This window comes from Mchenga conophoros, linkage group LG18 (assembly GCF_057382185.1).
Source record: "Mchenga conophoros isolate Kocher_MC1m ecotype Shallow Benthic linkage group LG18, M_conophoros_male_GT1.1, whole genome shotgun sequence".
In the NCBI taxonomy this organism is placed as follows: domain Eukaryota; kingdom Metazoa; phylum Chordata; class Actinopteri; order Cichliformes; family Cichlidae; genus Mchenga; species Mchenga conophoros.
The window spans coordinates 25,959,976-25,976,108 of NC_140543.1; the positions used below are offsets into that span (position 1 = coordinate 25,959,976).

The 16,133-nt window shown below is 38.1% G+C and overlaps 1 protein-coding gene across 1 annotated transcript; it reads right to left on the bottom strand.

Moving 5' to 3' along the window:
• Positions 1-2,536: 2,536 nt before the first annotated feature.
• LOC146553951 (complement factor H-related protein 1-like) lies at positions 2,537-6,756 on the bottom strand. Its single transcript, XM_085255200.1, has 10 exons — positions 6,605-6,756; positions 6,335-6,511; positions 5,243-5,422; positions 4,985-5,161; positions 4,460-4,546; positions 4,257-4,298; positions 3,975-4,136; positions 3,716-3,886; positions 2,921-2,946; positions 2,537-2,742 (listed from the first exon to the last, which is right to left on the bottom strand). Exons 1-10 carry the CDS (start codon positions 6,657-6,659, stop codon positions 2,728-2,730), a joined length of 1,092 nt encoding a protein of 363 aa, XP_085111326.1. The 5' UTR covers positions 6,660-6,756; the 3' UTR covers positions 2,537-2,727.
• Between the last annotated feature and the right edge of the window lie 9,377 nt (positions 6,757-16,133).

Genomic DNA, 16,133 nt, shown 5'->3' on the forward strand with positions numbered 1-16,133 from the left:
TATATATATATATACACACACACACACACACACACACACACACACACACACACACAGTACGATAAAATGTTTAAGAACCTTTTTTAAACATTCAGAAAGTGTTTTGATAATTGGGAAATTATTCAGTTTTTAACCCTTTAAGACCTACCATAGAACAAAGTCCGCCAGAGCTTATATTATATTTTTAAATGCTGTAGTGCAATTTTTGGGAGCATTTCAAGTTGCTATACATCAATACAACCATTATATATATTATATATATATATATAAAAACACCCAGCACGCCCCTGCGGGCGGTTTATCCTTTAAGCTCGGGTCCTCTACCAGAGGCCTGGGAGCTTGAGGGTCCTGCGCAGTATGTTGGCTGTTCCCAGGACTGCGCTCTTCTGGACATCTTCCACATCCTCTCGAGCTCTTCTCTGAGCCCTTGGCATTTCTCCAGCTTCTCGTGTTCCTTCTTCCTGATATTGCTGTCATTCGGAACAGCTACATCGATCACTACGGCCGTCTTCTTCTGTTTGTCTACCACCACTATGTCCGGTTGGTTAGCCACCACCATTTTGTCCGTCTGTATCTGGAAGTCCCACAGGATCTTAGCTCGGTCATTCTCCACCACCCTTGGGGGCATCTCCCATTTTGACCTCGGGATTCCAGGTTATACTCGGCACAGATGTTCCTGTACACTATGCCGGCCACTTGGTTATGGCGTTCCATGTATGCCTTGCCTGCTAGCATCTTGCACCCTGCTGTTATGTGCTGGATTGTCTCTGGGGCATCTTTACACAGCCTGCACCTGGGGTCTTGCCTGGTGTGATAGACCCCAGCCTCTATGGAGCTTGTACTCAGAGCTTGTTCTAATAATAGAGAAATTTAAGAGGCTTATCCCTCAAAACTGTAAATACAAAAAAGTTGCTCAAAATAGTTTCCTCCCACAGGAAATTTATTTTGAGTGTCTTCATAGTTTTATTTTTGAAATACACCAATTTTTATATACTGCAGGAAAAACGAAAATAAATATTATACTGCAAATTTGCAAAAAAGCAGCATATGCATCAAAATAAACTATTTCCAGCAGTGCAATATGAGTCCTAAGCATCCCAGAAACGACACAGAAAGTCATAAAGTCAAAGATAACTTTTAAAAACACCAGTATAGACTCATGAGGCCCTGATGGTAAAAAACGACATTTCCGCGAAAATGACGTCACTTCCGGTTTCGGGCAGGTAATGGCGGACATGCAAAAGTTTGCACTGATGTCTATTCCAATGTAGGAAGTGTTACAAACAGCTGATCGGATCGGCAAAGCGTGTTTCTGGAATATTATGTTTTTGTTGCTGCAAGCATTTTTTCTGCAGTTTTTGCAAAGCTATATGTGGAAGGAAACTGTGACCTAGGACAAGCTGATGGCATAAGATGTAAGCACAACTCCTCCGGTTTCATATGCAAAAAAAATTATTGCGCTAGCTTAAGTGGTTGCAGTGCTACCAGGATTTAAAAATAGTTACGCAAAACAGAGCGTGCCCGCTCCGACCGGCTTTAAAGGGTTAAAAACAGTAAAGAAATAAAAACAAAGTTATTATTTTTATGAGGCTTTTCCCGTAACTTTGGTCAGAACTGTTTGACAATTCGATAGTTTAAACATTCTTCACATTTGTAAAAAGTGATGAAGTTTTTCTCAAACGTTTTGCCATGATCTATAAATCAAAACTGCAAAAACAAACAAACGGCAAAGAGAAATATGTGAGTTTGTAGGTGTATGACTGTCTGGAGGCTCCAGAAAAGAAAACCACATGTGAGAACTTTCAGCAACTTGTCACCCTGAAAAGGAACACCCTGAAATCAAGAGCAGCAGGAGTAATGATAGTAAATACTGAGACTTTATTCAGTTCACTGGTGTTTGTTTCATATATGAGCACACAAATCATTTTCTCTCACACTCTCCAAGATGACAATGAAGATGTGATGATGTGATCATATGTCAGGTGTCTCCTTTAAAAGCTCCAAGGTGGTGATCAAATCCTCAGCTACAGATGTGCTTTGCACCTCTGGTTAGAAGAAAATATATTTTGTGAATAAATTACAAGTGTAAAAACAAAAAACAAGAAAACACCCCCCCCCCCCCCAAAAAAAAAACAAACAAACAAAAAACCAAGATGTGTTTCTTCATATGAAAGCTCTTTAAATGACAGATCAGAGCAATAACAGCATTTCTTTCAAAGAGGAACACTCACCACTGCATGCTCTGCCCAGTTACAACCTGTACACAGTGATGCAGAGGCTCAGTGTGAACACTTCAGTTACTTAACATTTGCAGATGAGGTGTGTTCAGTTTTCTACATGTCTACAAGTTTCTACAAAGTTTCTATGGAAGTGGATATGTTTGTTTACAAAATAGTCCCCTGGTTACATAAGCATGTATGAGTAAATATTTCTAAGCATAAATGACAATCCATTATATAAACCTGACAACAGCTAGGTTTAAATCAGTGCTCTTCAGATACTAAACAAATAAAACACACACACAAAGCAGGAGCAGTTTTGATGGTAAAATCTGAGACTTTATTCAGTTTGGTGGTGTTTGTGTCTCAAATAAGAGCACACAAACCATTTTCTCTTAAATTTTTGAAGATGAAAATGAAAAGCTAACACAGGCTGTGACGATACGATCATAAGTCAGGTTCCTCCTGTAAAAGCTCCAAAGTGGTGAGCAAATCCTCAGCTACAGGTTTAGTCACACAATCCCTGGTTAGAAGAACAGATGTTTTATGAATAAATGACAAATATAATTTTAAAATGTAAAAACAAAGGAGAAAATAACGAAAGTGTGAAAACTAAGTATAAAAGTCAAGATGTCATTCTTCAATTGAAACATCGTTAAATCAGAGCAATAACAGCATTTCTTTTAAAGAGGAACACTCACCGCTGCATGCTCTGCCCAGTTACAACCTGTAAACAGTGATGCAGAAGCTCAGTGTGAACACTTCAGTTACTTAACATTTGCAGATGAGGTGTGTTCAGTTTTCTACATGTCTACAAGCTGCTGACAGTTTTTTATCAGGTTTGATAATTTGTTTAATCGACTTTACTGGGATACTGTTTAAATCACTGCATGAGGCAGAAGTTTCTATAGAAGTGGATATGGTTGTTTACTAAATAGTCCCGTGTGTTTACACGAGGCACAAAGTAAACAACATATTTATCAGCCTCATTAAAGGTGATCACACAGTAAACGCTGTTTAAAGCTTTCCTGTGTATGTTAAAGAAATACATATTCATCGGGTCTATAAGATCTATTGTGTATATCTGTTACTCATTTTAATAATTTCCACATCACAGGCATTAGTGCAGGGAAAGGGAAGCTGTCAGGGCAGCAGCATACACTACAAGGTGTGACAGGTGCCTGTGCAGTACTTCTGGTGACAAGTAATGAAGGCAACAACGAATCAGTGAATCAGCAGAGTTGCTGCAGTTTTTTTCTGTGTGTTTAAAGGAGTTTAAAGTTGTAAAAGCTTGGTTGGATATGACGACACACAGAGACATTAAGTGCTTTTAAAATGTAGTTGTTATTAAAACGATTCATGTTCAGTTGTTTTATTTATTTCAAAGTTTTCTTTCTTATAGGTAATAAAAACGTGTTAACATGTAGGCAACACAGCACTGAAAACTCTTTTCTGACTGACACGTTCAAACATAGAGAGTTTACAGTAATACTTACATTCAGTTGCCTCCACTCTTCCATTGATGCATCGAACCTTAGAATAATGTTCTAACGACCAGCTGCGTGGTTTCACACACTCCACTCTCTCTTCCTTACCATTTTCTAGGTGCACAGTTCCCACAGATATGTATGCAGGATTGTCATTGGTGTTGACAGCACAGAAGTTAGCTGGACACAAGAAACAACCATTAAATTAAAATTTCTCCCCAACGCTTTAAGAGATCCTTAAAAATGATTATCATTGATGTGTTTATACCTCTGCACTCAGGTAAGTCTGACCACATGCCACTGCTGATACACTTCACTCTTTCTGGACCCACTAATCTGTACAAACGTTGGCATCGGTATATCAAATAGTATCGTGAAGTTTGCTGAGCAACAGCATTTTCAATAACAGGGAAGTTTCCGCAACTTTGAACTGAAATGAAAACGCAGGAATATTTCTGAAAACATACCAAACTGTCGCTGAGGTAATGCACTTAACATTCTGATTGGTCAGCATGAATAAATTCAAGGAGAAAATAATGTACTTATTTACTTGTTGTATAACGAAGACGTGTGTCTCTCTCATTTGAAGATCCTGAAAGATACAAAACAGTTATTTTGCTTTGAGATTAGGCCAATTTGAACATTTTCTCTATTATTATTTTATAAAGTTTGTCAGTCATTTTTATGTTAACAAGGTATTCATGCTAGAGAACTTTTAACCCCCACTGAGACATAATGTAAATCATAACCTACCTCCATGTCCTGGCTGTATCACACTGCCGTCTCCTGTTTCTGTAACTGTTGATTCATTATGTTCACCACCTGGTCTGGTTTCAATCTCTGTCAGAGAGACAGAAAATACATCACATATTCTACACACACTACATATGCATCCAAGAACTTTTACTGCTCAAAAACACCCAAAAATAAAAGGATAAAGTCACTGTAATATGTATTAAATATCTGTTTTTTTTTGTATTTTTGTATTTTATTAAATTTCACTATGAACAGCAGAAAAGACTGTAAACAGACACTGACAGTCCACTTCCTGTTTAAACGTGCATCATTTGTAGACTGTAAACTTCGATTGATTGCAGACTACTTATTATTTTTTATTTATTATATTTCTGACCACCTGATCATTCACTAAACATTCTCATTCATTTGTGCACTGATACAAGTTTCATGTAATCAGTTGTATTTAAACTTACTGTGGATTATTGCCAATTCATAAAAAGTAAATACATAAATGCAGATCTCATTAAACAGTCAGCTTACTGCATGTTGGCACTGCTGTCCAGTTTCCCTGTATACAAACAGATTTCTCGGTGTGTGCAGTGTATCTGTCTTCACACTCATACTGCACTTCTGAACCTGGTGCAAACACTTCCTGGTATCCATGAATGATGACTGCATGGGGGATTTTAGGAGGTGCACTGCATGCACTCATACTTCCTGTAAAAAGAAAAAGTCATGAATAGAAGCAGAAAAAAAGTGTTGAACAGCTAACAGGAGTCAAACATGTGGCAGACTTACTCTCACAGACTGGTGCAGAGGACCATTTTCCATTTCCACAGGTAGTGGTGGTGAAGTGGTTTTGGTGCTCAAATCCTCCATCGCATGTTATCATTAGTGTACTTCCATCCTCATACCAGCTGTTTGAGTTTTCAGGGTACTTTCCATTGGGAATAGTTGGTGGAAGGCAGCTGCTTTCATCTGTGGAAGAACAGACCAGAGTCACCATCAACACTTTGAGATTTCACAGAGTAACTTTTACATTCATAATTAAAACTTTCTGACTGCGAACAGCAACATGTCGCATTAAACGTTGTGAAGAGTTAATTCAAGGAATTACTGGAAGAAAGTTTTTTTTAATTGTTCCTTTAAATCTGAGGAAAACCAGACAAAAGTCACCATCAACAGTTTAACAATATTAACTGTTGGGGTTCAGGGTTAGTGTAAGTGTTCATAAAAGTCACGATCAATGACAAATTTCCATCTTAACCATGAAGACAAGCAACATGTATTTTCTTTTTAATTATAATTTATGTTTTATTGGTTTTCTTATTTATACAACATGAACAACAATACAACTTAATCACAGTGGAGGGGAAAAAAACAAAACAAAACAAATCAAAACAACAACAAAAAAAGAACAAACAGACAAAAACAAAACAAAACAAAAAACCTAACAAACACGTATTTTCTTGGAAGAAATGCAATTTTCTTTTATTCGTGGCAGAATGATTCTTGACAGGCTTGGACTTCTGTGATTTGTGGTATTTAACTTTAAAACTCCACAAACAGCAAAATGTGTCCCTGCATGAACGGTTAATTCAAAGAGAATTAGGAGTCCCAAACTCTGATTTGTATGTCCTGTACCTCATAATATTATTTTTTATTTAGTTTATAACTTTTTTAGAGTTAAAATGAAAGCTTCACCATCCTGACATAAGATTGAACATTGTCTTTATTTGCTGATCAGTCTGATTTTTAGCTTATTTCTTATGTTTTGAGACAACTGATTACACAATCTTTTAATAATATATGTATATATATATATATATTTATTTAAGTTTTTAAGCACATTTACCATTCCCAGTATAGACATATATATGTAACACTTACCTATGCATTGTGGTTCATGAGACCATTGCCCATGTTCACAGGTACTGGTTGCCCACCAACCCTCCACTACAGGTTTATATCCGTTATCACAGGAATAAGTGATCGTGGTTCTGTCAGAGTAAGTCTCTTGTTCGGGGATAAAATAACCATGAAGCCTGGGAGCGTCACAGCGCTGTGCTGAAATACAATAAAAACAAACAAACAAGCCCCATAAAAACGCACATTAGATATATAACCAACAACTTCAAATAAATAAATAAATGTCCTCACCGAGAAGCACTCCAGGAAATAAAATCAGGACAAATCCAAGAGACCTAAGACACATTTTGCAGGAATTAATTCACAAAGCAGAGCAGAGTAGAACCTTGTTCTTCTGAACCAGTTAATAATTAGTCATCAAAGCCTAAAAGTTGGGAAACAGTAAACAAACGGCTGAGTAATTCTGGCTGCTGTTGAAATCAATTCACAAATAGACACTGCGTGCACATTTTATAAATGTATAAAGCTTAAATTGGGGTCCTTACAAATGCACACAAAGTACGCAGACACACATTTTGTACACATAGTGAACGTTAAGAAAACACCGCTCAGTTGGAACTGCTTGTATTTATTTCTTTCCTCCTGCATTTGTCAGATAATGTTTTTGTACAAAAATCTATGAGGTTATTTACAGTCCAGATTTCAAACTGACTTCCCGGACAGCCGTAATCAGAGTTCAACATTGTGAAACATCAAACAGCAGCCACGTCAACGCACAGACGTTCAGCAAAGACTGAATCCTAAAGCCAGAAACAAAACAAGCAAAAAGGATGTTGACTGTGTTCAGTAATATTGTTATCATGATATTTGTTTTGCAGTGAAAGATTCAGTTCTTATTGATCCTTGCATGCTCTCTATATTTTCTTTTGAGGGACATGTGTTGGGTAGATTGAAGTAAAATTAAGTAAAAGGACAGCTGTTTAAAAAAACAAAATAGTAATGGATGAATTACATATGAGTTTTAGTTTCCTACTATTCTCACTCTATTGACAGCTGGCTGAGAGCTCGGAGCTTTCTCTGGATAAATGTGACATCTCAGGGGAATCACAGGACAGCAGTTTATATAAATTGTTAGATCCTGACACATCGCTATGCTGATGAATATAGGCTTTGTTACAGCGTCTTAAAACCTGTGCATCATTTTTATTAATTACTATTAGTTTGTTGTCAGCGTGCTCTGCAAGGCTGCCGGTGTTTATTAAATTCAGTATTACATATTAAAAGAATCCAACATTAATCTTGTGAAGTGTGTTTGAGTCTAATTCAGGGATGTCAAACTCATCTTACATTGTGTGGCACTATAGCCCACTGATCTAAAGTGGGCTCGACCAGTGAAACTGTCCATCGGTGAAAATAAGTTTAGTTAAAAATCAAAGCACTGAGACGTCGTAAGAAAGAAAAACAAACGACTATTTGAACAGTACAACTAAGTTTTTCCACATAATAAAAAAATGCTGCTGTAATGAAATAAATATTTCAGTGATACTCTTTGAGCATAAATTGGAATAAATAAATGTGTAAAATGACCAAAGAAAATTGGCTGATTAAATTAGCTCGTTGCCCAGATTGTGCAGTAATTATAAAACAAGAACGTTTCTGTGAATTCAAAGAAATTGTCCTATTTCTATGGGCTCAAAATGTGGTCATAAATATTTTGTACTTGTAAAAAAGATTTGTACGTGTAAAAAAGATTTGTATGTGTAAAAAAGATTTGTATGTGTAAAAAAGATTTGTGTGTGCGTAAAAAAGATTTGTATGTGTAAAAAGAATTTGTGTGTGCGTAAAAAAGATTTGTATGTGTAAAAAAGATTTGTATGTGTAAAAAAGATTTGTATGTGTAAAAAAGATTTGTGTGTGCGTAAAAAAGATTTGTGTGTGTAAAAAAGATTTGTGTGTGCGTAAAAAAGATTTGTATGTGTAAAAAAGATTTGTGTGTGTAAAAAAGATTTGTGTGTGCGTAAAAAAGATTTGTGTGTGCGTAAAAAAGATTTGTATGTGTAAAACAGATTTGTGTGTGCGTAAAAAAGATTTGTATGTGTAAAAAAGATTTGTGTGTGCGTAAAAAAGATTTGTATGTGTAAAAAGAATTTGTGTGTGCGTAAAAAAGATTTGTATGTGTAAAAAAGATTTGTGTGTGCGTAAAAAAGATTTGTATGTGTAAAAAAGATTTGTATGTGTAAAAAAGATTTGTATGTGTAAAAAAGATTTGTGTGTGTAAAAAAGATTTGTGTGTGCGTAAAAAAGATTTGTATGTGTAAAAAAGATTTGTGTGTGTAAAAAAGATTTGTGTGTGCGTAAAAAAGATTTGTGTGTGCGTAAAAAAGATTTGTATGTGTAAAACAGATTTGTGTGTGCGTAAAAAAGATTTGTATGTGTAAAAAAGATTTGTGTGTGGACTTAGAAAAAAACCCCCTGCAAGTTACAAGTACGGATTTTGACCCTATTTTTCTTCCTTTCATCTGATTGGTCAATGTCATGTCAATCACAAATGTAACAATCCAATCAGAGAACAGATGGGTTTGGCTGTCGAGGGGCGCTTTTTTTGAACTGCAGGTCTTTGAAGGGAATAAATGCCCTTTTACATGCCAACCCAGCGTTTTCCGGACCGCGGGGTGGGGGCGGGCAGTGTTTTGGAAATGACAGTCTTCATTACAAAGCTTTCTTCGTTATGAATTAGCATACATGTTTTTATTGAACATTTGAAGAACTAGCAAAAAAAACAAACTCTTGTAGAGGACATAAAGTCAGAGATAGAAAAGACAAGGAGCAGGTGCATCTAGTACAGGTAGATCTGCTGCAAAAACCCACAGAGCCCAGCAGCCAGCGTAACAAATTCTGGATCCTTTGCTTTTAGTTAGCAGTTAGCATTAGCAGCACATCCTGCGTCCGATGTGAAAGGACTTTTATGCTGCGCACTGTGACTCACAGCAATGGTCCTGGGTCAACCCTGACTTTGTGTTAAACTAATCCTAAAGTAATAATGGTATTTCTAACCACTGATATACCACAACTTTTTCCTTTCAACAGCTACTGAAAGTTAGGGGACCTAGCTGCTATCAGATATTTATATAGCGATCCTCCAGCTTCAAACTGTATCACCCTTCAAGGACCTGCAGTTCAAAAAAGCGCCCCTCCGACAGCCAAACCCATCTGTTCTCTGATTGGATTGTTACATTTGTGATTGACATGACATTGACGAATCAGATGAAAGGAAGAAAAATAGGGTCAAAATCCGTACTTGTAACTTGCAGGGGTTTTTTTTCTAAGTCCACACACAAATCTTTTTTACGCACACACAAATCTTTTTTACACATACAAATCTTTTTTACGCACACACAAATCTTTTTTACACATACAAATCTTTTTTACGCACACACAAATCTTTTTTATGCACACACAAATTCTTTTTACACATACAAATCTTTTTTACGCACACACAAATTCTTTTTACACATACAAATCTTTTTTACGCACACACAAGTCTTTTTTACACATACAAATCTTTTTTACAAGTACAAAATATTTATGACCACATTTTGAGCCCATATATTTTCTGGGCCCACTAAAAAGTTTCTATATACTCAATATTGAAAATATTGAAAAGGCATGAATTTTCAAATTTTTCCTTTTTTAAAATTTATTACTTAATTACTTTGGTGGACTATGAATAGCCACAGATCTTTATCAGCTGCTTATGTCAGCAACCTGCTCTCTTCTGCCCCGGGTGATGATGTCATCAAGCTGCTCTCCTCTGCCGCTTACAGGTCCGCTTACTTAAGATACCTGGAGCATAATCTGGAATAAACTGGAACTAATGACCATAGTTTAACAAGTAGTTTTTATTTAATGAAATAAATACCTCAAGTGGAAATAGAATAACATTTTTAGACTGTTGCTTCTACATTCATAATGTTATAATCTTTAAATGTTAACTGTTTTTCTTTTTTTTAATACCTTGAGCTGCAAGAAGATGGGATGAACAGCAAGTTCCACAGAAAGCCGTGCCTACCGCACACTCCAACTCACAATGAACGATGCTATGAAACACCCAACTGCTGATTCAGTCATAACTAAAGCAAGAAAACTGGTACATGCTGTAAGAGATGATCAAAAGGTGTTGCAAAACTCTGTTTTGGGATTGTACCACTCATTGGAACAGTACTTTTGACATGTTGTGACGACTGCTAGAAACCAGAGCTGAACTAAACCAACTGCTTGAGTAGCTGGGGACGGACACACACACAAGTGATTGGGCCCTTGAAGGAGACGTCTGGAGAAACGTCTTTTTAACAGATGAGACCAAAGTGGAGGTTTGGCCATAATGCACAGCAGTACCTTCAGCAAAAATCAAACACAGTCCAAATATTTCAACCCAAATGTAGAGCATGCTGGTTTAAGGGTGGTGATTTGGGCTTGTTCTGCAGCCACAAGAGAGAGGCACCTTGCAGTTGACGAACTCCTCTGTATGCCAAAGTTTTCTAGCGTCAAACCTGAGGCCGTCTGTCTGACAGCTAAAGCTTCTCCTAAGTTAGACCATGCAACAGGATAATGACCCCAAGCACAGCAGCAAATCTACAGAATGGAAGTCCAGACCTTAACCTGACTGAAATGCTGTGTATCAAGGATTGCTTGCAAATGTCAATGAATTGAAGCAGCTGAAGTTAGTGCTGCTAACTGCTGGATTTCTAAACTACTCAGTCATAGAATGATTGCGACACTGAATTAAAACACTAAATGTGATTCAGATTTTTTTCTTTTGTATATGTTGTTTTACATCCAGTGGTTAATTTATGCTAAGGAGTATATATTTTCATTATGGTTAACAAAATTTCGGTATAAAATCTGGATTTAGATACATGTAAGCCTCTTGTGCATTTTGTGCCTGGCGCTTGCAGTGATGTACTGTCACATAAGCCAATCCTAATTACACAATGAGTGTAGGGATGGGCAATATAAACGATGTACGATAGAAACGATATAAATTTGGCCAACGATAGAGATTTTGACTAGTGATGGGTCGGAAATGGCTCTTAGAGCCGGGTCCTTATCGCGAGCCATGGGTTGTTGTTTTTTTCTTCTTTCTCTCACCCTCTCTCTCGCACTTTTTTCCCGCTTCACTCAGCATGAGCCTTGTGCTTTACGCTGGGAAGAGGGGGGAGGGGCGGTAGTTACACTCAGTAGCACAGGAACAGAGCAGGAGGGAGAGACAGAGAAAGAGCCAGGGACAACAACGTCACATTAGAAAGGTATAGTAATCATCCACAACTATTTTCAGTTGCAGATGATAAAGGATTCAGAAAGTTTATTTATGCAGGTCCATATGACAGAGAATATGCATGTTCTTTTTGTTTTCATATTATAATTTATATTTAATTGTGTTGTGGTTTGCAGTGTTTTGTGTTGTTTCACTTTAAATTTGTAAAAGGAAAAAGCTGAAAATTTAAATAGTTCAAAGTTGAACTGGGAATAGTTGATTTTTGTATTATATGATTTATTTATTACATTTTATGTGGAGTGAATAAATAAAAGTATATTTACGGTGGCCCCTACAGACAAAGCACATACAAACTTCAAATCACGTACAAACCCTGAAGCACGTACAAACCCTGAAGCACGTACAAACTCCAAAACACGTAAAAACACGTACAAACTCCAAAACACGTACAAACTCCGAAGCACGTACAAACTGCAAAACACGTAAAAACTAAGAAGCACATAAAAACTCAAAACACGTACAAAAGACAACAGAAGTGCTCTAGGATGCTAGGGGCAGTGTTGAGCTTTTGTTACCTAGTGGCTACACAAGCCAGCAAGTACCAACGACCGGATTTGGTGTGTGGTAGTAACAGGTAAATGAACATTTCTTTTTAAAAATTATTTTGTTGTTTTGCTCGCAGCATTTTCTTTCCGATGAGTTCTAAATAAATTCATATCTCTCTTAATAGGCTTTTAGTGTATTTTGAATGCGCTGAGGTCATAGATAATTAGATAGAACATCGTAATGTGTGATGCTATAGAATCACGTCATGTTGACGGAGTAGCTTATTATTTGGCATTATTGCAGGCAAACCAGCATATGAAATATGAAACAGAAAAGAAAAGTATGTTTATTTCTTTTATTCAAGATCTGTTCACCTGGGGCCTGTTCTTCGTACGTCGCTTACTACATCCAAGATCAAATGACACATCCAAGACCAAACCATCGCGCTAACCGTGAGCTCGCTAATCCGGTTCCCCGAACACACCTGCTGTTGACGATTAGTACAGCTGGACGCAGTAATGTGACATCACTGGGTGTCGTAAAAGGGGCTACGCATCGATAGTAGAAACATTGATCGGCAACCCGCTGATTGGTCGGCGAAAATGTCGAAGGGGCGTGCACGGTATTTTCCGGCAGCAGAGCAAGAACTCATGAGTGAGGGATTTCAGGAGTTTCAGAGTTTAATTAAAACGCAAGAGAACACTGCAAAGGCTGCAAAAGCAAGGAGAGAGGGGCTGGCAGAAAGTTGCTGACAAATCAAACTCGTAGGTAATTTAATAATAATAATAATAATGGATTGGGTTTATATAGCGCTTTCCAAGGCACCCAAAGCGCTGTACGATACCACTATTCATTCACTCCCACATTCACACACTGGTGGAGGCAGCTACGGTTGTAGCCAGGCTGCCATATCGCGCCATCGGCCCCTCTGGCCAACACCAGTAGGCGGTAGGGTAGATCTATCATATGACACTATATTGTCCAATATCATATGGCATTATATTATATTATAATATGTTATATTATATCCCCTTTCACATTAGAGCCACAACAGGACCCACAAGAACATGGGAACAAGTAAAAGTGGAATACAGGAGTATTCTACAGGATGGTAATATTTATCTCTTAGATTGCTTTTCGTCTCTTGGCAAGGTAATACTGGCCTGTAATACTCTGTTAGTTTGTTCATAACAGCAACCAAGAAAAGGGCAGAGGAAAAAAAGACAGGTGGTGGTCCTGCACCCCCTCGTCAACAAGTTGGTTAAGTAAATAATACCCTCACGGGAAAATCGATATCTCTCAATGAGCACACTGTCGCGCTGAGCTAAAGGATCCTGTCTATCCCGCAATATACGCTGAATTCTGAGGACTCTCCTTATCAATCTTGCACCTTCCGCAATGGGTTGGTCGCGTATACGGACAGGACATGGCTGCGACAGGCTTCCCAAATCCACCTTCGCTTTTATAGCCGTGGTCTCTCATCTTGATTACACGAAGTAATTTACAATTACTACTCTGAAATATGAATTACATCTGTAATAATCACATACATGTAATAGAATGTTAATAGTTCATTTCCCTTTTTTAGGAAATGACCTGTATGTATCTGTGTGACATCAATAAAAGGATCAAGTGCTGCATTATCTTTAGTTACATTGATGTTATTTATTTATGGTGAAACAGTGGTGGAATATCGCTGTTGCTTTCGTATAAATGAAGCGGACATACCTGCGTGGCCGCGATCTAATCCTGTTTACATAAAGTAAACCTGCTCCCGAGCAGGTTTACGCTTACGGCTCTGTTGCTATGACAGCAAGTCCCGGATGAGCTTCGGGGAACCGAAGGATCCAGGATCACGCAAAATCGTCAACAATCTAATCCAGCTAACTTACTTAGCGAGGTACGAAGAACAGGCCCCTGTACTTAGCAAGTACATACACATGAAATGCAAACTATTTACATGGCAACACACAGCTGGCAACCTGGCTGTATCTTGGTCATATGGTCAATGTACTCACAACATGGAGGCTTAAAAACGGCTAAATCTTGTACCCAACCGTTTGTGAACTAGATGTGTGTCTCCAGGGATTTATAATTCCGAAAATGATTCGCCGTGTATGCGCTGACTCCACAGACCGGGTAAGCGAAGATATCGGGATAGGACAACGGCGGTAGGCTGTCTGGGTTTCCACTCCACTGCCTTATTTCATATGGGTCCACATTACCGATGCACGCTATTTTTTCCAAGTACCATCTCTTGGCGTCTGGGCGCAATCGGTCGCGATACAGCCCTTTGTCTTTTGCGTTGATTTTAAGCAAGGTTCTGCCAGTCCCGCTTCCAACACAGTGTGTTTGTTTTGATTTGTGGCCTTCTGACATGGTGCCGCGATCCCACAATGCACTGCGGTGTGACGTCAACTCCAAAGCCCTATTGCGATAGCGCATGTTGATGATGTCCTCAAGCTGCGCCTGTTTTGGTCGAAAGCATGGCGGCGGCTAAAACTATTATCGTCTGCAAATTATGGTGACAGTCATAGCAAAGAGATGAAGCACTTTTGAAATATGGGGAAAGCCAAAAACTGCGCTTCCTCCACTTCCGTAACATTGATTCATTGATGTTGAAATCTCTCGCAGCTGTTCTGTTCCCATATTGTTGCAGTATATTAATTACTAACCTTGTATTGTGGATGAATAATCTCAGTTGTTCTCCTGACTGAAGTTTGGGCCCTGTATCCGGTTGTTCAGTCTGACGTCACTAGCCGTGTCTGGACCTAAACTCCGCTGCAGGTCCATATATCAAACAATCACTATAGCATTATTGAGAGTTGAAAAACTGTCTAAAGTCTTTCATCTTTAATAAAATGATCAGCGTTCTGCTCTACCAGGTGTAACAATTGAGTTTAACATCCAGGCATCCATGAAAACGGAATTTATGACATTTAACGGAGTTAGAAGTTAGCAGGGAGTTAGCTCGCTAGCTTCTATCTAAATACAATATAGCATGTCCTGACTGCAGGGTTTTGGAAACAAATTAAAACGTACAGCTCTGCTATCACTTCCAGCATAAATGAAGACAGAAAACGAAACAGCAGTGACGTTTGTAGGGTTACTGAAGTTGGGCTAGCTGGTATATAATGATGTGCTACGTGACCGCTAGCAACACAGCTATGTTAGCATAATATAAACAAGCTAACTTTTTTTCCACTCGATAAAAGTTAACGTGAGTGTTCTCGGTGGTCAGGAACAAATGTAATCGCATGGCAGGATGCTGTAAAAGGACCAAACTTCAGCCAGGAGAACAACTGAGATAATCCATCCACAATACGAGGTTAGTCATTAATATACTGCTGCATGGGCTGGGCTGTAGTTACATCCTAAGGTTTTAAAAACTGAGCTTAAACAAATGATTAGCGGTAATAAAAGCCGAGGGAGGTCAACAGTGATCACTGACTGTTTTAGGAGCTTTTTGAGATTAAATAGAAGAAAATACATAACATTAACCATGTTAACAACACAAAAGCCATATTAAACGCAGACTACTTTAGGCCCGAAAGTAGGATTCGTCGTGTCATCACTGAACAACCGGATAGCATCCTGCTATGCGATTGCATTTGTCCCTGACCACCAGAATCCCTCACGTTAACTTTTATCGAGTGGAAAAAATGTTGGTGTTCATCCTCCAGCTTCACTGTGCTAATGTTATGCTAACATAGCTGTGTCGCTAGCAATCACGTAGCACAACATTATATACCAGGTAGTCCAACTTCAGTAACCCTGCAAACGCCACTGCTGTTTAGTTTTCTGTCTTCATTTATGTTGGAAGTGGTAGCAGAGCTGTACATTTTAATTCATTTCAAAAATTGTCTTCTTCTTTTTTGTGTGTGTGTTTTTCCATTTAACCATAAAGTAAACACAGACAGGGTCAACATAAGTATGAAAATAAATTAAAACACACGTGCGCACCCCCCCCCCCCCCCCCCCCCAAAAAAAAGAAAATTT

What these genes read in the sequence shown, in the direction of transcription:
- LOC146553951 (XM_085255200.1), bottom strand. Translation starts at nt 6,659, where the DNA reads ATGTGTCTTAGGTCTCTTGGATTTGTCCTGATTTTATTTCCTGGAGTG. An exon ending in CTCTGCACCAGTCTGTGAGA is followed by an intron (nt 5,162 to 5,242) that starts GTAAGTCTGCCA and finishes TTCTTTTTACAG; the next exon opens with GAAGTATGAGTGCATGCAGT. An exon ending in GATACAGCCAGGACATGGAG is followed by an intron (nt 4,299 to 4,459) that starts GTAGGTTATGAT and finishes TGTATCTTTCAG; the next exon opens with GATCTTCAAATGAGAGAGAC.